Source organism: Elephantulus edwardii, unplaced genomic scaffold (assembly GCF_000299155.1).
Source record: "Elephantulus edwardii isolate Elephantulus edwardi_28Jun2011 unplaced genomic scaffold, EleEdw1.0 scaffold00006, whole genome shotgun sequence".
NCBI lineage: Eukaryota > Metazoa > Chordata > Mammalia > Macroscelidea > Macroscelididae > Elephantulus > Elephantulus edwardii.
This window is the reverse complement of record NW_006399756.1, coordinates 799,324-824,360: the sequence shown is the minus strand read 5'-3', so window position 1 is coordinate 824,360 and position 25,037 is coordinate 799,324. Positions and strand designations below refer to the sequence as shown.

Here is a 25,037-nt window from a genome sequence, read left to right as displayed (position 1 = left end):
CTCAGAATGGAACCTCCAAAGTGGCTGCTGTGGAAAAGATGTTTCCAGAATGCTCAGAGCCTTGTTGATGACCCAGGGCGATGGGCCCATCCCTGTGTCCTGTGGCCAGTAAGGAGGGGCTGTGAGTATCTGGACTTGACAACTTCATGTGCTGCTGCTTACCCAGTGGGCACCACTGGCGTCATGGGAGCCTGGTCTGGTGTCCTGGCTGTGTGTGTTGGGTGCTGAGCAGTGGTCATTGTGTGTCCATCTGTGTCGGTCCTGCACCATCTTCGTTGTCTTTAGTGTTGAACCGTTGTTGACGCCAGAAAGTCTCTCTGTCCTTGAAGCTCTCCTCTGACCCCTGTTGGCAGGTCATTTGTGCCATTGAGGCTCCCATGACTTCTGTGTTGTCCAGGTCACTCCCTGCTGTTGAGGGGCTCCCTTCCCCCTGTTGGCTCTCTGCTGTCTTCTGCCGCCCCTCTGGCTGGCTTTAGGACTTGCATGTGGCTGTGACGCTGTGAGCCCCTATTGCCTGCTCCCTGTGGTGGGTGGGCTTCAGCATAACCAGCAGAGTCAGGGTAAGTGGGAAGGATGACCTGGTGACCCCCACATTTCGAGGCAAAGCCTGGTGCTGCACAGCTGAAGGGCACCCCAAAGCACAGGGCTTCTGTGGAGCTGGGGGCCAAGCGCCCTTCCCCACCTGACATGCCCCTTAGGGAAGCTGCTCTTGGGGAATTCTTGGCATTGTCTGGTGGCCATGTTGGCCTTGTGCTCACTGAAGCTGTTGTGTGGGGACCCTAGCCTGAATTTGTGTGGCGGTGGCCGGCCTCTTCCCTCGTAGGAGGAATGGTCTGTGCTTGGCCAGGTCACCAGGTGTGATGAGCAGCCTGGCTCCCTTTCGCAGCACCTTCTGTCCAGCTGGTCGTCTGTCCAGCTGCCCTGTCAGAGCTGAGGCTGATGGGTGATGGCTGGGGCAAGCAGGAGGCCTCCCCAGTTGCTGCCTGAGCTTGAGTGAGGGCTCAGAGTCACAGTGAGTGCAGGCCGGTGACGAGGACAGTGGGACCTGCTGCTGGCCCCTGGCCGAGCCAGTTCCCAAGTGGAGCATTTGCGACAGCGTGCTTCGGAGCAGCTGGTCGTCCCCTGTCCCTTCTTCACTGCTGGTGGGGGGACAGGAGGTAATTCCTTTTTAGGTCACTCCGGTCCTCGGTTTGTGGAGGCCTTACAAGGCTTGGCTGCTTCTATTTTTAGGACTGGCTCTGGGCCAGCGGAGAGGACTGTGCACATGCTGCTGCTGAGTCTGGGGCCTGGCAGGCAGCCTCCTTCAGCCTCCGGTCATGCACACATTGCATGGGGTCCCTGCCCGGTGCTCTGGTGCTTGGCATGTGTGTGCGACCCCTGCGCTCTCGCCTGCCCGCACGTCTAGCCGACTCATGACCAGGCTGCCTTTCGTCGGCCTTCCTGCGAGGGACATCTCCCAGGGGCCGTGTGAACAGGCCCTTGCATTGCTGTGCGTCACCTCGTGCATGTGTTCTTGCTCAGTGCGGGAGAGCCTCTGTGTGCAGGAGGACATCAGCTGGCACGTGGAGAAGAAGGCTGGGCCGGAGCTGGGCCTGTCAGGAGCATGGGTGTGTCACCTGTCTGTGCCATACACAGGCCCAGTGTCCCGCCCGTGGGCACAATGGGGCCCCTTCACCCTCAGGAATTGGCAGAGAACCATCCAGAGCCTGTGCCCTTCTGCATGCGTGTCCCATCACACAGGAGCTGCTCAGGACTGCACACTTAATGGCCTCACCTCGCTGGCACCTGGGCACAGACCCGCAAGAGCCCCTAGAATGTTCTGTTCCAGACGAGGCTGTGGGAACCGCATCCTGAAAGCATGGGTAGCCGTCCTTCTGTCCCCCGTGTGCTGGGGCTATGTCCACCCTGTGGTGGGATTGCAGTGTGACTCTGCTGGCGTGGTAGGAGGACTCAGGCCACGGAAGCAGGACACTGGGCCACCTGTGCAGAGGCTGGACTGAGTGTTCCCATGAGAACAACAGGTCAGGACTTGGGGTTTTAGGAGTGTATTTCAGAGTTCAGCATACTGCTGCTGGTAGGACTTTGACCTGCCACCTGTCACTGGCCTCTATGTTGACCCCTGGGGATGGTCGTGGTCCAGGCTCCCTGTCTCCTCTCCTATCCCGCCTGACCACACTGGCTTCTGGCCTCACCACTGCTCCACTGGAAGCCATTCCCTGACCCTCGGCCCGCAGACATCCTCACTCCCAGAATTTTCTTAGCCAGAGTTTCCCCAAGTGTGCCCTGAAAAAGGGGTCATCTCCTGAGCTGGCTGGAGTGCATCTTACAGTCTGCCCTGTGGAGTGAATCGGTGCCCCCTGAGCAGAGGGGCCTGTGCCCCTTCGACAACCATCCCTGCACTGGCCAGCAGATGTGCCTGGAAGCTGGACTTCAGAGCTGAGGGTTCTGGAGGACAGCCTCCCCTTGGTCCCTCGTGATACTGTTCAGAAACCAGGGTGTCTGCAGGATGGTGATGCCTACTCCTCATTCACCCCCAGCTGCTGTCCTTCCCTGCCAGCCCGCCCTGCGCTGACCCCATCACCTGGCCCTCCCGGTGCCCTGCGGAGTAGAGGCCTAGGAGGATGCCCTGGCCCTGCCCACAGTTGTCTTCCTGGTCCCTTGGTGTGGCTGGCTGTCAGCTCAGGCTGACACTTTATTTTACGGACATTTTTTCCAGAAGGTTGAACTGTTTGGTCCTGGAAGGTCCATTCCCCAGCTAACTCTTGCACTTCCTTCCCTTCAAGGCCTTGGCATTTTAGCCCTACTTTCGCAGGCTAGCCCACTGAGAGGTTGTGGAGATGACCATCACAGACGTGATCAGCAGGTCACTCGGACCTGTCAAGCTGTGACCTCAGGGCTCTTAGAATTTTTGGAAAGTCTTATAGTTGAAATGTCTGTCCACTGCTGTGTCTCCTTCCACGTGGTGTAGGGAACGAGCTGTGTTCTGTCCCTCTCTCCTCTATCCTCAAGCCCTGCTCACTCCTGGTTGGTCACTCCTCCACTGTGGTGGGGTGCCCTGCCCTCGCTTTCCATCAGACTCTGGTCCCCTTTGGACCTTCTGTCATTTAGTCTTTGTGTGATCGTTCTGTCTGCCTCTCCCGTGTCTGTCTGGGAGTAAATCAACGCTCTTGTCGTTTCTTTTGAATGAATGGGGTGTTTGTAGCCTCGGTCCCAGGAGCACCTGGGAGATTCCTGGCCAGCAGCGCCCTCTGCTGGTGGGCACGGCCAGGGCATCTGTACTGCTCTGTGGCGTGGTCCTCCCTGCCTTGCTGGGCTTTGCTTCCCTTTGCTACCCGGATGCTGGCGCACACTCCTGCCTGTCATCTCCGCCCTTGCCCCTGACAGAGCCCTTCCCTCCCTCCCTCCTTCCTTCCCAGGGAGCTGCTCCCCCGGGCCCTGGTGCGCTTCTTTTCACCTGCTTCGTGAGATGGGCCTTTTTCTTTCTGTTCAGTGTTTCACAGCCTCTGGCGTCCCTCTGGGCCGTGCTGAAGGTGCAGCTCTCGGCAGCAGGGCCTCCTCTGCCTGTCCTTGAATCGTCTCCCCACTGTTGTCGCATGGATCCCGAGTCTTAGCAAACCCCAGATCCCCCATCAGCTTCCCAAGGCTGTACCTCTCGTGGACGGAGGCTGCCCGTCTTCTGTCTAGAGCAGCTGGTGGATTTGAACTGCTCACCTTTTGGCCAGCAGTCCACATGCACTGCAGCTCAAGGTTTCTTGTGGCCTTTCACACTGAGGGAGGCTGAGTGGAGACCAGTCTGCAGGCTCCATACCTTAATGGCCTTGAGGTCTTGTCCCGTGTGGTTTCAAGAGGAAGAATTGTTGCTCTTTTCCCAGAGAGTAGCCGCTTTTGCAGCCTGCCCTTCGTTCTCCCTCTGTCCTCACCTCTCTTCACCCACAGACCTGCCTCCTTCCTCCTTCCTCCTTCCTGCCTCCTGCCTCCTGTGTCCAGCCTCCACCTCCTTGAGGAGCAGGCTTGCTGATGACTGCTTTAGCTTGTTCTAGGGTTGTTGTTGTTGTTGTTTTTATGTGCTGTCGAGTCACTTGCGACTCATAGCAACCCTATGTACAACAGCCCTAAGCCCTGCTCTATCCTGTGCCAATCTCATTGCCTCTGACACATCCATCTCGATTACCCCAGTCACTGAATCAATCCACCTCATAGAGGGTCTTCTCCTCCTGCGCTGTCCCTCTACCCTACCAAGCATGACGTCCCTCTCCAAGGACCTGTCTCTCCTTACAACATGTCCCAAGTATGTCAGATGAAGCCCCAGAATCCTTGCCTCCAAGGAGCAGCCTGGTTTAACCCTCTCGAGGATGAATCTGTTTGTTTTCTTGGCAGTCCATGGTACATTCAATACTCTTCTCCAGCACCACAGCTCAAAGGCGTCAATTCTCCTTCTATCCTCCCTAGTCTCATTGTCCAACTCTCAGACGCATAACAAGTGATTGCAAAGACCATGGCCTGTATCAGGCACACCTTAGTCTCCAGAGAGACACCGTTGCTCTTGAGTACTTTAGAGAGGTCCCTAACCGCAGACTTTCCCATCGCAATACGTTTTTTTTATTTCCTGGCTACTGGTGCCAAGAGTGTTGACCGTGGAGGTGGAGCCGAGCAAACTAAAGTTGTTAACAATCTCAATCTCTTCACCATCCATCCTGATGCTACCCATTGGTCCAGTGGTGAGAATTTTTGTCTTCTGGACATTGAGCCTCAGTCCATATTGAAGGCTGCAGTCCTTGACCCTCTGCAGTAAGTGCATGAAGGGTTTTATTCGGCCTTTGTCTTTGAAGCACATTTTTACTGGATGTGGAATTGTGGGTTGAACTTTTTCTTCCTCTTCCTGTTATTTCAAGGTCGTGTTCCGTTATCTTCTAGTTTTAGTAGAAAATTAATGGTCGTTTGAATCGTTGGACTCATATGTATTAATGTTGTCTCCCTCAACTTCTTTTAAGGTTTTTGCTCCTTTATGCTTGAATTTTACTGTTTTAATTATGTTGAATTCAGGTAGTTTTGGTGACCTAGTGAGAAGGAGTTGCACTGCCAACGGACAGTCTCCTCCTGTGCAATTTACAGCCTCTAAAAACTTGCTGGAGGATCAGCTAGGAGTCATTGCCGAGTACACAACAACAACAGGTGTAAGTTTGTTAAATTTCTCTTTTTTGGTACCACTGAGCTTCCAGAATCTGTGCATTGAAGCCTTTTACGAGTTTGTGGAAATTTTGGCTGTGACTTTAAAACTTTTGTTTAATGTCCTAATTTTGTCAGTTACTACAGCAAAGGGCTGGAGCATCGCTGAGATTGGGGGGGGGTGGTGCAAGGTGGCGCGTGGCTCAGATCTGTGCTCGTAGGGTCGCTCTGTGTCCTGGCTGACCTGAGGGCACCCAACAACAGCGAGCCTCGTTCTTCTCTCCTTGTGGAGCTCCGAGTGCTCTCCTGGTCTAGTGTCTGTCCTTTGAAGCCTAACTTAGTCTCGTTCAGTTTCTTTTCCCTGATGATCTTTTCTTTTACTTTACAAATGTTTTCCTCTTGCTTCACAGAACATAGATCTAACATGAAGATACTTCCAAATGTCAAATTCTTTGGTGGTTCCCGCTAGGAAATTTTCATCTCTTTCTCATTTGCAGCCACAGTCTTGTGTCAGTGGCACTTGTGCTGACCTTTGGACTTGGCTGTTTCTGTGACTTTTGGATAACACTGATGAGAATGTGGATTGCTGCTTCTTTTGACTGATGCTCTCCTGATGGCTTAGTGGTAAGAAGCTGCACTGTCAACCCACAGGCATGCAGTTCGAGTCCACCAGCTGCTGTGTGGGAGAAGGATGGACAGTCTTCTCCTGTACTGTTTACTGCCTCTGAAAACCTGCTAGAGGGTCAGCTGTGGGTCCGTTCCAAGTTGACAGTGTTCTAAAATAGTTGTTCTGATTCTGTCAATCTCGTCGGCCTTGGAAAGCCTCCCTGAGACACTGTGTGTGTGACCAGCCATCCCCGCTCTCTTTGCCTGCTTGCGTCTCGGGTTGCCCCTTGCGTCACAGACGGGCCAGTTTCCCCTGTGCTTTGAGGTAGGATCCTGGCCATCATCTGGCGGGCTGGGGGTCTGTGTGTAGTGAGCTCTGGGCTTCTTCACCCTTCATGGGTGTTGGACCAGTTTAGTTCCGACAGATCTCTCTCTTTTTTTATTTATTGTTTTTTTAGATCTCTCTTGCCCTCATGGCATCTGTGTGCTTGTGGCCTGGCCGCATATGCTGCTCAGGGCTGCTGAGACCACTGGTTCCTGGATGGAATTTGGGATGCTGACCCTCCCTCTTCAGGTTTCTTCCCTGCATGCCAGCTTGCCTGGGCTTCTGTGGGCCAGGTGGATGGCAGAGTTGCTTCTGGACTTTGTACCATCCCTGCTGTGATACCCTGCAGCTAAGGTCCACTCTCCCGTGGAATTGATGAAGGATAGAAGGGGTGCTGACCTCTGTGGGGTTCACTTCCCCATATTTTAAGTTGGAATGAGATAAACAAGAATGGATGCCTTTAACGGTTGAGTTGTGGTATTGGCAAAGAGGGTTGAATGTGCCAAGGACTGCTGAAAGGTGACCCAGTCTGTCTTGGAGGACGTGCAACCCAGGGGCTTTTTTTCGAGTCAAGGATGGTGAAACTTTGTCTCCCATGCTTTGGGCCTGTTGTCAGGAGGGGCAGTCCTTGGGAAAGGCATCGTGCTGGGCAAGGTGGGGTGTCAGATAACGAGTGGGAGACCTTCGACAAGATGGATTGACATCGTGATTACCACAGTGGGCTTGACGGTGGCCGAGATGGTGAGGCTGGGGCAGCAGCAGGCGGAGCTGAGGGCTGTTGTTCATAGAGTTGCCGGGCAGTGTAGTCAGCGGAACGGCTTCGGCTGGCACCACTGCTGCTGCTCTGCTCACTTACTGAGGCCTGACCTGGTGTTTCCACCTTTGAGCTCCTGGTTGTAACTGGTGGGAGAGAAGCTTGGAGGCTCACACAGCAGGCCTGGAGTTCTAGCCAAGGGGGTGGGGAAAGCCTTACACATCTTTGGCTCTCTCAGCTTCTTTCTGCCTTTCCTCACCCCTTTTCTTAGAGTTTATGTGCTGAAGAAATCTACTTCCTAGTCTTCATTTTTCGGATCTCGTCTCTGTGGTGTTTAACATGCTCTTCTGCCTCCTTGTTCTCTGTAAATCCAAGTGCGGACTCCCATTCTGACTCCTGTGCACTGCTGTCACGTAGATTTGGGCTGTAAAGACCCTCTAGGATAGAGTAGAACTGCCCACAGACTGCCCAGGTCTGCCATTGTTACACAAGCAGGTACACCATCGTTCTCCCATGGCACACCTGGTGGATTTGAACCACTGTCCATTCGGTTTGCAGTCCAACACGTAATCCAGCTTGCTGCTAGGGCACCGCTTTCCCTGTGATAATGCTGCATTTGTCCATTAGAGGGCTCTCGCTCTCTCTCAGGGGCTGGGCGGGATCACTGTTGTGCAGTTGTCCTTCCTTTAAGAACTGGAATGGCCGTTCTAGCCCTTGATGATGAATTCATCATCACTTGTTATCTGGAATGCTATGTGCCTGTGCTTCCTCAGAGCAAAGACATGCCTTCCTGTGCTTCCTGGAGCAGAGGTTTTAGGAGGAAGGCAGGACGAACATTTCCTTCTCTTTGTTGTTGTGTACAGCTGACCCTTCAGTGAGCTTCCAGGGGCTGTCAGTCCCCCCAGAGGAGAGAGCTGATCTTTCTCCCTCCTGCTTCTCTTTAGTCCCTACTTTTCAAAAGAGTGCCCTGGAGTCAGAACAGCAACCTGACTCAGATGACCAGCGTGTGGCTCCCATTGGTGGTGTCCCAGACTTGTGGGTGTCATGTGGCTTCGTTCAGTGTCTTCCAGGTCAGTGTCTCTCCTGCCATTGAGGGTTTCGTGGTCGCAGACTATAGGACCAAGGAGAGAGCGTCCTGGTGCTTCCACGACTGAAATCATGATGGGAGCTGACTAGGTTCACACAGGTTCTTCAGCTAGTAGTGCTTTAACCACTGCACTGCCAGGGCCCCTTGCTTTCTTTAAGGGAAGCCTCAGGTCAGAATACAAGGAACTTGAGGTACCCTGTGTGGATGGTGGCTGGAGCCAATGGGTTCTGGGTGCAGCCTAACACAGGACTGGAAATGGTCCAGTGCATGGGGAACTGTGGGAGAAGGATCCTCTGTCCTTTGGTTGAGAGTTTAGGGACAGACTTTGTCATAGGGAACGAGCTACCATGAAATGCTGCTCTGCACAGATGCAGCCGGTGGCACCATGCTGGTGACAGAGGGCCAGGGAGCGGAGGGGTGGGGATGGGGAGAGCCACCAGGAGGCGCGTGTGAGTTTGGCCGGCCCCAGTCCAGTCCTGTTGTGTAGCCCCTGGCGGGTTCCTACTCAGGTGTTTTGTGCCTGTGTCCTGTGTCCCCGTGTGCAGTAAATGGAGTGCTGAGGCCTGGCTGTCTTGTGTATATAAGGGATGTGGGGTTTTTTGGCCTTTCTGTAATTGCTAACAGATTTGTTCTGAGGATCATGTGAGATGACACGGGTATTGTACTCATGGCACTACAGCGTGAGAGTGTGGCTAGGAGGCCGTTTTATTATTTCCAAATTTTTTCGCACATCCTTAGGCATGTTTTCAGGACGGTCCTGTCTTTGAAGATGGGTGCCATGCTGGGAAAGGCAGAGGGACAGAGAGAGAGAGACAGACCCTGGGCGAGATGGGCGGGCACAGTGAGTGTAACAGTGAGCTTGAGCATCTGGGAGAATCTGCTGAGGGGCAGGGCAGGGCAGGTTTCAGATGCGGTGTTCACAGCGTCAGCGCGAGGGCACTTGGGAACGACAGAGTGAGACGGGGAGCGTGTGTGTGCGTTGCACACACATTTTCGTATACACTAGCTGTGCACATGCACCAGCATGTACGCGTGTGCACACACACGCAAGCAGGCTCACGGGCTGTGCCTCGGAGAACGTACCCAGTGCGCTGTAGCCTCTCCTGAATCAGTGCACTGCCTTCTGCACTAGAAAACAGTGCTTCTCTGACTCACAGACTCTGTGATGATGACACTGTGCTGTAGATGCGACCTCTCCGGGTTGGGACTGTGATCTCTCCTATACTGATCCCTAGACCTTTTCCCTGCAGCACCCCTAAAACAAGAGAACTCACGCCCTCTGTTGTCACACTGATTCCGACAGGACAGCGTTCACTCTGCTCACCCATCATATTTATGGAGGGAATGTGCCCGTCTTTCTCCTGTGGATGGCTGGTGGACCCTGACTGCTGACTTGTGGGTTAGCAGGGTCAGGCAGCACCCAGCATTTGGTGACATGGTGCTGAGGAAGTGTCTCAGCACTGATGCTGGCGTCTGTGGGGAGCCGCTCATGTTGGGACAGCCTGTGGTGGGACTCACATTGCTGGGTGTAGAGTATGGTGGGTTTCCTGTGTGTTGTCAGTGCTTGTCCTGATGAGAAGCCCATGGTGGCCCCTGCCATGACACCCCCCCACTTCATGGACACCCTGGAGCTTGGCCTCCCAGGAATGTGCTGCCTGCAGCTGTGGTTCTGGGGTGGGTCACACTGGGAAGACCCTAAAACATTTGACGGTGTGTCTGCTTCCTCCTCAGATTGTCCACACCCACAAGCCGCACTTCCTGGCCCTGCACTGTCAGGAGTTTGGAGGGAAGAACTATGAGGCCTCCATGTCGCATGTGGACAAGTTTGTTAAGTAAGTGGTATGGGACGGGGGCCTGATGAACTTTCTGTTCTTGCTGGGTGGACCCTGGGCAGGACCCTGGCTCAGCTCTGGGTAAGATCCTGAGTGACACCCTGGGTTGGTCCTGGATTTGTTGTTACTGTGTGCTGTTGAGTCAGAACTGACCCACAGCTGACTCTCCAGTGGCTTTTCAGAAGTGGTAGATCTCACGGGAGGAGACTGCACATCCTTCTCCCACAGAGCATCCCTGGATAAGACTCTGGCTGGAACCCTGGATGGCACGGGGAAAAGGAAGCCTGACTCAGACATGTGAAGAGAGAGCTTTGTGGAGGAGGAGGGTCCAGCGAGGGGTCACCCTGGCATGGGCAGCGGATGTTCTCGCAAGGATACTGGACAGGAGCTGACTTGTTGAAGACTTCAGTTCTTGGGTGACTGTTCAATGGCCACACCATTCCTTGGGGCTCCTGTTGGAGACGGGTGCTCACCAAGCTTCTTCTGGGGAGAAAGAACCCCAAGTCTTCCAGAAGGTTCTGTAAGAGAATGGGAACAGAGAAGGGTTGCTGGTCTCTGTTGTCCTGTCCTGGCCTGGCTAGTGTGCCCTTTGCCAGGCACTGCACCACACAAGCTGGTGGTGAGTGGGCCCAGGTCTGCTTCTAGCGTGAGGTGGGCTTGAGTGTGTGCTGACCACTGGTGTCTTCTCTGCGCCCAGACTGCAGGCCCTTCTGCCTGCACCCTCCCACCCGGGGTGCCCCTTGGTCCACGGCAGCTGGAGCATTCTGGAGAGGGGTGCCCACCCCTCTGGCCACATTGTTTACTTTGCTGTTCCTGCCACACTGCTCCCTTGGACCAGCCCTCTGCTGACTCTTCCTTTGCCTGAAGAACTGTCTGATGTGTTTCTAGTAGCGCAAGTCTGTTGGTGACAAATTATCTCAGCTTTTGTTTGTCTGAAAAGAGGGGGTTTTTGTCTTCATTTCTGAAAGACATTTTTGTTGGAAATAGAATTCCAGCTTGTCCGTTGTTTTCCTTCAGGACTTTGAGGCTGTTGTTCTTTGTCCTCAGGCTTAACATTGTTCCAGGGAGAAGTTAGCCATTATTGGCATCTTAATTTTCTGGTTTATAATGAGCCTTTTTCCTCTGACTGCTCCATTTTGTCTCTGTAGCTGCAGCGATTTGATTATGTTGTTCTCCAGTTTGATATTTTGGTTTCTTTCTTCTGCTTCTGGTCTTGGAGCTTATCTGAGCTGTGGTTCATATTCTAATCGATCAAAAACATTTATGTCCATTTCTTTTCCCTCTCTCCATTTGTGCCCGAGTTCCCACTTCTGAGCATTAGATGCCCGCGGGCCGGCGGGAGTTCTTCTGGGTCTCTGTGAGTCCCCACCACGGTCCAGGGGTGTGTGTCCTCAGGTTCCTCAGGAGAGGTTCCCCTCACCCCGGAATCCTGTGTCATCAGGTCGCAGTGTGGGGCTCCCCTCACCCTGGGATCCTGTGTCCTCAGGACTCCCTTCACCCCAGGCTCCTACGTCCTCAGATCACCCCTCACCCTGGGATCCTGTGTCCTCAGCTCACCCTTCACCCCAGGATCCTGCGTCCTCAGTAATCTGTGGGGCTTTCCTTACCCCGAGATCCTACATTGTCAGAGTCTCCTCAGCCCAGGATCCTGTTTCCTCAAGGGTCCGCTCACCCCAGGATTCTTGTACGCTCACCCCTCTGCTCTCCCCTTTCCCCCTGGGATCCTCATCCGTGTTTTACTAGTTATCTTTCTGTTTCTACAATCATGGGCTTACTCAGTATTTCTCCTTAGGAGACTGAGTCGGTTCATTTGCATAATGCTCTCCAGTCCCTCCCAAGTTAGGTTGTAATTTTCAGAATTGTGCTCCCGAGTGCTGTGTAGTGTCTACTGTGTGACTGTACCACAGCTTCTCAAGCCATCCGATGTGACTGGACATTTGGGCACCATGGTCTTGCAGTGGTGAATAGCGTGCAGTGAACTTTGGTAACGGATCTCCGTTTGGGCCTCAGTCCTGGTTTTCTCGTTGCCTGGCCTCTCTCGGCACTTGGTCGTCCAGACCCCGGTGGAGCCTGCTTGGAAGGGACTGGTCGTCAGAGGCTTCCAGCCTCCTTTGCTTTCGGCTTTGAGGTGTGGAGGGTACTGTGATGGGTTGCTGCGCCCCTGCCCGCGGCACGCTCCCCGAGGCAGTGACGGGTCTGCACTCTGACAGTGTGAGGGTTCACTGGCACTGACTGTGCTCCCTCAGGCTGCCCGGCCTGTCCCCTGTCCTTGCTGTCTTGTCTTGGGGCACAAGTTGCAACAGGGCAACCTGGACATTGTGCACTGGGGGGCTGGCCCCCCACCTGTGGGGTCTTGGAAGTGAGCAGTCAGGTCTTTTTTCAGACAGAAATAAGCAGGGGAGGGACCCCACGGCCCGTTCTCTGTGTCGTGGGGCTGAGAGTGTGCTCCTGCAGGTGGGGAGGCCACTGGAGACGCACACGGGGAGCCCCGTGCTCCTGTCACGTTGTCACACGCCCTCAGCGGCCATCAGGGGCTGCGGGAAAATGGGCTGAACCTGTCCTTCCTGGTGAGAGCAGCAGCCCTCTCACGGGCTCCCTTTTCTCCTGGCAGAGAGCTGCTGTCGAGTGACGCGATGAAGGAGTACAGCAGGGCGCGTGTCTACCTGGATGAGAACTACCAGTCCCAGGAGCACTTCACAGTGAGTCCGCCCCGGCCCCTGCTTCGCACCTTCTGGCTCTTTTTAGTCAAGGGAGACCTGTGGCTGACGTACCCCTCATGCCCTCTGCTGCTGGCTGAATGTGCTGAGCCCGAACTGGGCACGTCACTGCAACCTGTGACGGAGCCTGTGGCCAGCCTACGAGGGAGGCCAGGCTCCACAAACACGATGGGGCTTGGAGTTGCTGCACCCCAGGTGGCTGATAAAAGGGGGAACACAGAAGAGAGAGTCCTGAGATCTCGAATGGAATAGGGGGCAGGCGCAGAGGTCATAGGTGCAGAGGGCCTGAGGGTCCTGAGGTCTCGATCACAGCAGAGGGCAGGCGCAGGGGTCATAGTGGGGCCCAGGGGTCCTGAGGATCAGTGTGGAGCAGGGCCAGACATGGAGAGTCCGAGATGTGGACTTTGCTGTGTGCATTGCATGAGTTCACTTTCCAGTCCCCAGTCCTGAGCAGATTCTGCAAGACTGGCCAGCGAGGTCCCCTTGGGCAGAGAGGAGAAAGCCCACAGTCCACTGAAAAGGGCACCTATGAGAGCAGCCACCCCCTGATGGCTGGATGCCAGGAAGGGAAGCCTTTGAGAGGAGCGTTTGTGTAGGTGTTGAAGAGCCAGTGTGACTCCAGGACGGAGGCCTCAGGCCTCTGTCTCTGAGGGCCCACAGCTGCTTTCACAGTTGGCCGGTGCCTCTGTTGTCCAGTCCCCGAGTTGTTTCCCCCGCCTTGGCATGCTGGGTGTGGGCAGGTGCTTGTTCAGCACCTGACTTCCTCCCAGGACATAATGACACAGTCCACCAGGACACGCACTGTCCGGGGACCTGACCTCTCCACAGGGCATGACATCACGCTGGTGTGGGTGCACGCCGGCCAGGGACCTGACCTCTCCACAGAGTGTGAAACCATGCTGGTGTGAGTGCACGCCAGTCGGGGACCTGACCGCTCTACAGGGCGTGACATCACGCTGCTATGGGCGGGCGCACTTGACCTCTCCACAGGGTGTGAAACCATGCTGATGTGAGTGCACGCCAGCTAGGGATCTGACCTCTCCATAGGGTGTGACACCACGCTGGTGTGGGAGCACCTGACTTCTCCACAGGGTGTGACATCACTATCCTCTTGGTGTGCACTGGTCTGGAATCTCATTTCTTCAAATGCATTGACGTCCCATCCAGAGGGTTGAGGGGTCATGTTTCCCAGCCCATACCTGTGCCCAGCAGGGGCCTCGTGTGTGGTAGGTGCTCCTGGAGAGGACAGTCCAGCATGTGTCGAGTGTGAGGTTGGAGTGAGGAGCGTTCTGGGGGTGAGGAGGCATCTTCTGTTAGCTGCTGGGTGATGTCCTTTTCAGTCTCCTTTCCTGTCTGTGATGCGCACACAGTTACAGAGACGCCATCTCAGGGAGCTGAGTCTCTGCAGGCCATGGCCTTGGCCCCTCTCCTTGCCTGCTCTCCTGGGCATCTCCTGTGAACCCTTGTCCACCTTACCATCCAGTCTCTGAGGCTTTCTGCTCTGTCCTGTGCTACCAGGGCTGAGGCTCTGTCGTCCCTGCTGCTCAGGGTGAACCCACCCTCGTCTCTGGCGCTCCGCCCTCCCTCTGTCACCTCTGCTCTCTTTGTCACCCTCTGCACTGGCACTGCCCATCAATCGGGCTCTTCTGCGTCCCCTGCTGTGACTCAGCTGCCTGTTCCTCCCCGCGGTGCTTGTTCAGATGAACACTGCCTGAGGTGAGAGCCATGCTGAGTGGGGACGCAGACACATCCTGCAACAGTGAGCATACAGGCGAGCCGGCGGAAATGCTGGGTAATGTCACAGCCTGAGCCACGTCGAGTGTCTAGCATACATGGAACTCTAGCTTGGAAGGTGTGGGAAAAGATGGGAAGAAATGAGGACTGGCATTTCCCCAGATTTGCTAAAACCTGTAAACCTACTGGTTCACGTGTCATAGAGTCTGTAAGTGAGACAAACTGGAGTACATCACAGCAGGGCATGGAGTCGGCAGACTGCTCACGGGAGCTGTGTGTGCCGCCCTGCTCACCTCACCCCTGTCCTCACTCCTCTGCTTCATCCCCAGACTCATCCCTCCTCATGGCAACTGTGCGTGCCGCCCTGTTCACCGCACCCCCAGGCTTGTCCCTGCTGACTGCTTCCCTGTCTCCCTGCCCTGCCCACCTCAACCCACCAGTCCTCAGTCACTGCCTCTGTGTAGAGGCTGCCCATCTGTCTTCACGGTGAATGTAAAAAACACAGTGAGAAAGGCTGGTGGAGAAAAGATGGCGTGCACACGTGGTCTGGGAGCAGGAAGCAGGCCTGTGCGCCTCTTCTGCAGTGAAGGGAGCCCTCCCCTGGGAGCTGCTGTGCACTGGAGAAGCCGACAGGGAAGTGGACAGCTCTGGACCCGTTGTATTAGCACCCCCCTCAGAAATTGGTAGCCTAGGGTGAATACCACTGCCACCCCCCACGCTGGTCAGCATCTAGAGAGTCCTTCAGCCAGGACGGAAGCACAGATAGCCACGGAAACGGTGCCTTGTGGACCAAGGAGCCGGCACGAGAGGGCAGAGCTAATAGCCAGCAGCATAGGCCACTCCTGAGGGATTCAGTGTGCCCTGCAGCACTCCCGTTGCCACCAGAATCTTCTCAGTTAAGGTGAAAGAAGTGTCTATCAGACTGTTCCAGTGTTCGAGAGACCTCGAAAGTGGCCGGGCCTTCTGGATGAGCCACAGTGAGCTTGGCAAAGGGCACTCGGGCCTGCTGTGGACCTCCCTCTCTGAGGGCCGCCTGGTGCCAAGGCCTGAAGTGCTGTACTCCTGCTGGCAGGCCATGTGTTTGGGTCGTCTGTCCATTGGTGCCTGCCAGGCCTGGGACAGTTCACACAGAAACTTCACCAGAAAACATTAATCCTGGGTTTAGAACAAACCCCAGCCTTCTAGGACTTGAGGTCCCACAGAGTCCCACAGAATGTGTTCTCTGGTTAAAACATGACACGCGGATACAGTTAACAGATGTCTGAGGATCTCCTGATCCAGAGGCTGTCAGAACGAGATGGAAAAGAGAACAGGCTCTTGTGGAAATTGTAACATGCACTGAAACACTATCTCAAGGGAAACTTCTGGCATTTGCCTTGGGGAGAAAACAGACTAAAACGGAGATCATGTTCAGTCCAAAGCAGTTAGCTGGTGAGAACAGCCGGCATCGGTCAGATGGCAAGCGCAGCGGCAGTGGGGCTGCTGGGGTCCCACGGTGGAGGGGCCTGCACTCGCCCTGGGGCCCACTGGTGCCATTGAAGGTCACCGTTGACACGAGATGAGCATTTCACCTAGATGGGGGCTCTACCTATAAAAACAGTGTGGCCACCATGAGGACAGCAGTCCGACCTCCACTAACCATACTGGGGGAAGCAGCTCCGTCAAGGACAAGAGCAGCCCAGAGCCACTTCTGGCAGGATTTGACGATCAAAGACAAAAATCCTCAGGCCAAGCAACATGGTGGTAGATGGAGAGAGGTCAGCGGTGTCAAGGATGTGCCTGAGGCAGGCCACTCTGACCTTCAGCTTCCCTTTGGTTTCTGCCCATAGCTGGGGGGGTGCCACTCGACTGCCCCAGTAAGTCACAGGGCTCACTGTCGTACGGCTCTGGCTTTCTGCCACCACGGCTGTGTCCCCAGGTTGCCCTGTCTTGCGCAAGGATCTCTGACCCCGAAGACGCGCTGCACTTTCTTGTTCCTCCCTCTGCCGAGCCTGCCAGGAGACACAACTGGCGAGTGGCCATACTCGTGGTCTACACGTCTGATTTGTTTCTTCTCAGCCCAAAGATGTTTGCTTTAATCTGCTGGCAAGCTGTCTAGTCCCCTTGGTGGGCCCCCAACATGTATGTGTATAGTCCTGCCCTGTTGTGGGGTGTTACACCTATGAAAACTACAGTTCCACGTTGCCCAACCCCCTGCAGCAGAGTCCCAGCACAGATGCAGTCGGCCGTGCCCTGCATGGGCGCAGGGGTGCAAAAATGCAGGGTGTTTAGGGACACCGAGCTCAGTGGTGCAGAGAGCCAGGGTCACAGGGAGTGCAGAGATCCAGGAGCATAGGGGGTGCTGGCAGCCAACTCAGGCGTGGGGGATGCAGGGGCTCATGGGATGCAGGGAACCAGGGACTCCTGGGTGAAGGGGATGGGCGTGGCCTGAAGGGCTGATGTGCTGCTTCTCAGGCTCTTGACAGGCTCTTTAGAAGTAGATTATCACCTGACAGGAGCAGCTAGGGGCCCAAGAACAACCTGTGGCCTTAGGGGACATCTGATGCCTACAGCTGGGCTTGGCCTCTGTCTGCCCCTCTCCTTCCTTCTGACTGACTCCACCTCTCCTTCCAGCCTCTTCATGTGTGTGATACATGGTTCACACATGTGCATGTCCCACCTGCTCATCATATGTACATGTACACGCACATGTGCACACATAGCTCATGTATGCACTCACACTTATGTGTCCATATACGGCTCACACATACCCACACTCGTGTGCTCACAAACAGGGCTCATGTGCATTGCGTGTATGCATGCACAGCTCATAGGCACACTCACGTGCTAGCATGTGCACACACACGACTCGGACAAGCACACTAATGTTCATGCACATGACTTACACACACATGTGCGCCCATGGCTTATGCATACATGCACATTCACATGCTCGCACGTATGGCTCAGACACATATGCACCTGCAGAGCCCATATGGACACACACACACTCACATGCATGCACATGACTCACACAACACTCACCCTTGCATACCTGCACTGACAGCTCGCAGGTACACTCACGTGCTCACGCACAGCTCATGAGTGCACGTACACTTGCATGCACACTGCTAGCATACACTCATGTGTGCACACACGTGTGCACTCGCACATGGCTCAGTGTGCATGTGCACTAATGTGCACACAGCTCATCATACACATTTGGCCCATGATATACACACTTGTGCACATGCACACACAAACCACAGGTACACCATGCACACTTGTGCACCCACACAAGCACATACAGCTTCTGGGCACATTTATGTTTCACACAGCACATGAGTACACAGGTGCATGCACATACACGGGCCATACATATAGATGCACACACAGAGCTCATGTGTACACATGCACACATAGCTCATGCATACATGTGCACACACATGTGCTTTGCTCAGGGCTCCCACATAAAAGCACACTCACATGCACACACAGCGCATGTATACACATCACATGCGCGCACACACATCTCTGTACTCACATGGCTCACATGCACACATACAGCTCACACATACACTCGTGTGCACTCTCACACACTGTAGTGCACACACTGGGCTCACGTGATGCACACTGTTGTGCTTACACATGGCTCACATGCACACTCATGCATACACATATGCTCACACATATGTACACACACGACCCACACATGTGCACAGACTCACACATGGCCTTCGCATATACTTGCATTCACGATCCATGTATGCACACATGTATGTGCACACACTTGAGTGTTCATGCATGGCTTACATGTGTACACACAACTTACACTTATATCAACACACAGAGCTCATGCATATACACTCATGTGTGCACACAGTGGGGGACATGCACACATGTCCATATGCACACACATGACTACTCACGCATACACACACCCAGGTACTTGTGCACAGACTCTTGTACATGCACATACACTCATGTGCACGCCCATTCACTGTTACTAAACAGCTCATGAGTTTCCTCTCCTTGCTGGAAGTACCACCTTTCCTGGTCCCCATTGGTCCTGGTTGTTACGCCCCATGAAGGACAAGCCCTGGAACCCCCCAGCGGCTTTGGTGCTGCCCGTGCAACCAGTGTTGCTCTTCGGCACCCATGCCATTCTTCCAGAAGACACCGCCAAAAGCACAGGGTTGAAGTGGCTCGTGTTGGCGACAAAAGCCATTCTTTTCCGGCCACACCCTGTCCTTTCTAGCCCAGAGCTGGTCCTTGTGGTGGAGACCTGTGTGTCCTAGAGGGTGGCCATGCTTGTCCAGCTGGCGGCCACTCCTCCTGCCCCATCCTGTGGCCTCTGGCTGTCTGAGAGAGGAGAATTTAATTTTTACAAGATTAATGGCATTAGAGCAATATTTTCAGCTGAGTCTGGTTCGAATAATAGGCCATTAATTGAACAAGGAAATTGAAATGAATTTATCTTGTACATAAATGCTGTCACGACCATTAATAGGGATCAGAAAATAGTGGCCTGTTCCCAGAAGGACGTTGAGCCTGAAGATGCACCAGAGGAGAGGTGCAGTGGGCATGCAGGGGTGAGGTGCAGCGCCAGCGGTGAGGTGCAGCGCCAGGGGTGAGGTGCAGTGGGCATGCGGGGATGAGGTGCAGTGGGCATGCAGGGGTGAGGTGCAGTGGGCATGCAGGGGTGAGGTGCAGCGCCAGCGGTGAGGTGCAGCGCCAGGGGTGAGGTGCAGTGGGCATGCGGGGATGAGGTGCAGCGGGCATGCAGGGGTGCAGGGCTTCCTGCTGAACTGTGCTCCAGGTCCACTCTGGCCAGCAGGTGGCACCACTGCTCTGCTCTGCTGCTGAGTCCTGGGCTCCAGCTGGAGTCGGGGTTTTCTTGTATCTCTAGGACCTGATGCGGGCAGCACCCTGGGCTGCAGGAGACTGGGCTGCAGGCTTGTGTCATGCTCAGGTTCCCTAGGCCATGTCCCCAAGCCTGAGTGAATCAGAACAGCGGTCACCTGCCTGGACTCTTGTATCTGAGTTGGTCACTCCGGGCAGTCTGGCCCTGACAGCTCTGCAGTCCCACCGTCCAGAGGTGCACGTCTGCAGGGGTCAGTGCGTTGAGCTGCTAAGCCATCCCAGGCCTGCGTGATGTGCTCCGAAGGGATTCACCATGCCTTGGGCGGCCTGCAGCCCCACCACCTCCTGAGAAGGTAGAGGGCATGTGGGGCTTCTCTCCACAGGGAGTGGGTCCAGGGGTCACTCTGTCACTCTTTGGACTTGCTTCCAGGAGAAGCAGCAGAGTGGAGCAAGCATGGATGCTGCCGGGTGCCGAGGGAGTGGACGTCAGGAGGGGGGAGCTGGTGTCTGCCCTGCAGCCCTGTCACCACAGGCAGGCACCACATGGGATTATTCTGCGGCCACGTCTGCTGTTGGCAGTGGGCACTCAGGGTCGTGGGCAAGCCAAGAAAGGCCTGTTGACTGGGGACAGGAAGTAGAGCTTGGTGGCCAGCCTGGTCTCTCATGTTGGTAGGCAGTGATGACGTCTGAGGCACAGGATGGGCCCAGGTCGGGGGGGGGGGGGGGGGGGGGGGTTCAGTGCAAGCCTGGTCGGGCAGGAGCATTGTGATACCGGAAGAGGGGGGGCGGGGGGAGAGAGAGACAGAGAGAGAGTGAGTTGTACTGGCTCAGAGATGACACAGAGGGAAGCATTTAGCGTGCTGTTGGGGTCAGATAGGTGTAAGAGGCAGTGTCCACATGGGGCACCATTGTGGGCAGAGCTCAGTGGCTGGAAGTGGTTGGTTCTGGGCAGTACCTGCAGGTGTGTCTTTTCAGAGGCCGGGACACCAGCTCCCTGCTTGTCTACCCTGAGTTCTGGTCAGGCAAGGAGCTTCTCCCTCCAGCTCTCAGGGGTCCTGGTGTTCTAGGACTATTGGGCAGGGATCCCCGTTCTCAATTTTCAGGGGTCCTGATGTCTAAGAGGCATTGGGCAGGAGTCTATCCCCTCAGGGGTCCTGAAATCTGGACAGTATTGGGCGGGGGTTCCCTCTCTGAATTCTCAGGGATCCTGGTGTCTGAGCGGCATTGGACAGAGAAGCATATCTGTAAATTGTCTGGTTGGCTGCCTACTGCAGCATCAAGGATTTGGCACATAGAACGAGTTGGTGGCCCTTGGAGAATTGATTGTACCAAATAGCAGCATGGTAGGTGGAATCCTAGTGTGCAGCAAGACTGGGTGCTACCAGGCTGGGAGGTGGGTGCTGGGCCATTCTGCAGAGCCCAGTCCTGGGCCTGACCAGGGCCTGCAGATCCGGCCACAGATCCCACCCAGTCTCTCTGAGAGTCCTGTTGTCTCAGGACAGCCTCATGCAGTGTTAATGACCGGCTCTTGGCCGTGGAGTGGCTGAACCTGGCATTCCTGACCCTCGCAGCACTACTCTCCAGGGGAAGCCCTTCCTCTGGCAGTGACCCTGGGGCTGGAGGGTGGACCGGCCTGAGTGACCAGGGGAGTAGGATGCTGGAAGCCGAGAAATGGGCTCCTTGAGCTACCCTGTGCCCTGGGCCCTCGTGTTCCCCTCACTAAGATGCTGAGGGGGAGGTAGGTACGGAGATCAGTGTGCTTTGATCCAGGAAGAAGCCGGCAGGAGGTGGTGAAAGGCTTGGCAGGGCTCATAACTGGCTGCTCTGGCCCATCCGCCTTGCATCCTTCTCGGCTTCCGTGGACGAGACAGGCTGATGGAGTGGGAGAAGCAGGATTGGTTTTCTGAGGCGACGGGCCCTCCACGGCCAGCTAAATCACGCTGTCGGCCAGCTGGCGGGTAATGACCCTCCGCTCACCACAGCACCTGCCTCCCCGTGGACCTGCTGGTGGGCGGCGGGCGGCAGGAAGGTGAAGCTGTCATATCGATCTTTTTAGCACTAAAATATGAGCCACTTTGCTCTGCTCTCGCTGCTGTGATGTGAAAAATAATAACTGGGATCCAAATTAAAAATATTGATCTCAAGAAGGTGCTGAGAGTAAATAAACAGCTCCGAAGTTTTCAGGTCAGCCGAGAAGTGGCGTTCAGCAATAAATGTGTCGGCACGTCAGGATCCAGGTTCTTGATCTGTTTTTCCTCTGAATTGATTTTTCATTATTTACTTCCTAAAAGTGTTGGAATTTGGTGCTCTGCATTAAATCCTAGTGTTTGGGCAAACTCTTTCTTGGGCTGATGAGGTGCTGCTAATCCACTCGCTCATTGATCGATTGATTTCCAGCTCAATAAGCCTGCAGGTCCCGCTTTATTCAGGACTTCCATCATAATTTTTTATGCATTTAGGCTTGACTTTTTTATTCCTTCTAACAGATGAGCTGACACGGGTCCATCAAACGGGTGGGAAAACAATTGCCATGGGTTAATTTTGCTGCCATGGCTCCGTGTGTGCGGAGAAAGTGGGTATGTCTTCTGGCAACAGGCCAGCACTGGCCACATGCCCTCCCAGACTTGGCAGATGTGTCACCTGCTAGGACAACAGTGAACCGCAGTGCCCACCACAAGGGCCCTGCGTCTTGACTGTCGTGGTTTTCCAGGAGACAGGGGTGCCAAGTCTTGAGTGTCCCCAGAGCTCTCTTCTGAGGCGTCTTGATGCTTGGAGCCACTGTCTGTCCTGACTGGACCCACTGCCTGCTGACTGCACTGCCCACTGACCCAGTGCCTGTCCTGAGTGGGCGCACACTTCTTGCTGACCCCACTCCCTGTCCTGAGTGGACCCACTGCCTGCTAACCCAACTGCCTGTCCTGACCCCACCACCTACGGACCCAACAACCTGCTGACCTCACTGTCTGTTCTGATGCCACTGCCTGTCCTAAACCCACTTCCTGCTGACCTCACCATCTGTTCTGACCCCACTGCCTGTTGACCTGACTGTCCTGATCCCACCACCTAGCTCCATTGCCTGCTGACCCCACCGCCTGTCCTTAGTGGACCCACCAGCAGCTGACCCCACCAGCCGCTTTCCCAGCTGCCTGTCCTGATTCCACCACCTGTCTTGACCCCACGGCCTGCTGACCCTATCATCTTTCCTGACCCCACCACCTGTCCTGAGTGACCTCACTGTCCAGACAGGATGTGGGTGCAGGCTGTCCAGCTGAGGGACACTCATGAGGGTTCTGCTCTGCTGGACCTGCTATCAGGCACTTGAGGGCAATACCAAATGGTCTCAGTGACATTTGTCCACAAGGACCTCATTCCGGGGCTGGTGGACATGAGGCTTGGATCTGTGGGGGTGGCTGTCCCCTGTGAGCACAAGGAAATGGACAAATGGGTATCTTAAGAGGATGTGGAGTAACCAGGACTGATGGCTGTGCTCTGTGTTGGGCCATGGGCTGGAGGACGCCGTCTGGTGTCACGGTGAGGTGACAGGATGGTTGGTCGTGAGCTGGGAAGAACCATGGTAAAGTGGGCTCCCAAGGCTTTGGCTGGAATGGGTAGTGTCACTGGGCTCATCTTCAGGCCTGCCTGCACTTGACGTTGGGCACTGTGGCTCAAATTCCTCCAGGAGCTAGCATCAGAGTGCAGGTGCTGGGCCAGAGCTGTCAGCCTGGGGTGAGAACGGGCAGTGGGGGCATCCACGTTTACACTGGCTCCAGTGAGTGCCTCTGCTGTGAACCCCTAGCAACCTGGGACAGCTCTCAGCATGTCTTTGCCCTCGCCTCGTGGACCCCAGGCATCCTGTGACAGCTTTGAGAATGTCCAGCCTCATTCCAGTGAACTGTAGGCCACCTCCCTTGTGCCCTGTAACCAGATCCTGTGTCCAGCTCCATGGACATTCGTGAGCATATTCCCATTACAGCCTGTGACCAGCTAGCTCTTGGTGCACCCCTGTCCCAGCTCGTGGGTTCCCCTGGCACCCTGCAAGAATGTAAAGGAGTGTGGCCTACTCATGTAGCCAGAACGAGTGGTGCACGTCCTAGGTTGGCACGCGGGCTCCAGAAGTGCATACACCCTGCACGCCGGACACTGCATGCTGCAGGCCACTTCCTGCCTACTCTTGGGCCCCGTGCTCTTGCAGCTCACAGACTTCACAGCGTACCCCTGTGAGAGGAGCTTGGAGAGTGGGGCTGACGAGACAGCATAGCAGGCCTGGTGGAGGCTGGGAAGTTGGGATGAGCTGCTGTACAATTGGGTCCTAGTCCTGAGGGCGAGGGGGGGTAGAGCTGGGGGAGGAGCACTGCAGGTGAGGGCTGGACGTGGGAGAGTGCTCCCAGAGTGAGTGGGACCTGTTGCCATGTGAGGGGTGTGTGGCCTGTGGCCAGCTCCTGCATCGCCTGCCACAACCTTGGGGAGCCTCCTTCCCAAGGACTTGCCCTTTCTGGGCCAGCCACAGCTGAGGGTGAAGCACCGTATGGCAGGCCCAGCTCTCGGCAGTTCTGAAGCGGAGGGAGGAGCTGAAGGAGGGCCTGGGGGTTCGTCCAGCACATTCAGGTTTGCCCTAGAAGCTGGGCAGGAGTGGCTAGAACCACTGCCTCTAAAAACCTGGCCTCACCTCAGGCCTCTTTGGGGCCTCGCTAGTCTATGAACCTCAGTGCAGAACTCAATTTTCTTGTCATGTTGTTTGGTGCCGTTGGGTCAGCTCGAGCCCAGAGTGACCCTGTGGACAGCACACAGCCAGCAGCCACCGTGTCACTTGATGTTGTTGAGGGTCTTCCTCACCTTGCTGACTTTGTCAAGCATGATGTTCTTTTCCTGGCCCTCGCTGATAACATGCCCGGAGCTTGTAAGACGGTGACATCCCACATAGTCTTTTGCAGGAAACTCCTGAGGGAGGGTTTCTACTAAAACGACGGGTCCGGCATTCAGCATCAGGAGCTCAAACACACTGTGTGAAGGTGTAGCAGCGCGGAGGCCAGGTGTGTTGGTTGCCTCCAGGCACAGGGCTTGTCTGTCTTCCGGGCACTCGGGCGAGCTGGAGCCCTCTCCACCCAGCTCTAGAAACAGAGATGGCCCACTCCCACTCCCTGAGTTAGACCTGACTCGTAAGCAGCTCCATAGTGAAGTGATGCGATGATGAGAACCACACGACCAGCAGAAATCACTGAGTATGAGAACCAGGTCCCGGGAAGGGGAAGTCACCAGAATGGCCACGATTATGCTTCTAAGAAGGAATCTTTGGGTATTTGGCAGGTAACTGATTTGGTGAGACATACTGAAAGGAAATTTCACCAGAGCACATGCTGATGGTCACCCTTCTCATGCCAGGCTCCTGGGTTGTGAGTTCCCAGGAACCATACTGTCTTAATTCTCTGTTGATGTCATTATGTACTGTTGAGCCAGGGCTGATTCATAGCTGAGCCTCCAGCCTGGTTTTCAGAGGCTATAAGTGCATGGGACAGGAAATTGCCCATCTTTCTCCCATGGAGTAGATGGTGGATTAGAACCACATGCCTTTGGGATGGCAGTACAGCTCTTTCTCATGTTGCTGTAATAGCATAGAGATAGTTGCCTCCGCAGTGTGGAAATGAGAAGGACCTAAAACAACTTGAAGGAAGAGCTGGGCCTTATACCACCTGACTCGAAATCTGCAGTGCTTAAGAATTGTTAACATATAGACAGGTCACAGATGAGAGCAGGAAGTCTGCAAATAGATGCACCAGGACCGGGCAGTAGTGAGAGGCCAGTCCTCTTCCTGCAGAGGGTGCTATAGTACGTGACCACCTGCCAACAAACCAGATGGTCAGAAAGCATGGTATCTCAACTTTTGCCGCAAATAATTTTTTTATAATATTTTTTTTATTGGGAAAAACATATTGGGGGTACAAGGAGGTGAGGGTTGGGGGCAGAAGGGTGAGGATGG

General features: G+C 55.0%; 1 protein-coding gene across 1 annotated transcript in view; it reads left to right on the top strand.

Moving 5' to 3' along the window:
* INPP5A (inositol polyphosphate-5-phosphatase, 40kDa) overlaps positions 1-25,037 on the top strand; it is a 168,447-nt gene that overhangs the window by 59,891 nt on the left and 83,519 nt on the right. The window contains exons 3-4 of the mRNA XM_006879857.1: positions 9,670-9,770; positions 12,382-12,469. Of these exons, the coding sequence (XP_006879919.1) occupies positions 9,670-9,770; positions 12,382-12,469 (189 nt within the window). The remainder of the gene's footprint in view (positions 1-9,669; positions 9,771-12,381; positions 12,470-25,037) is intronic.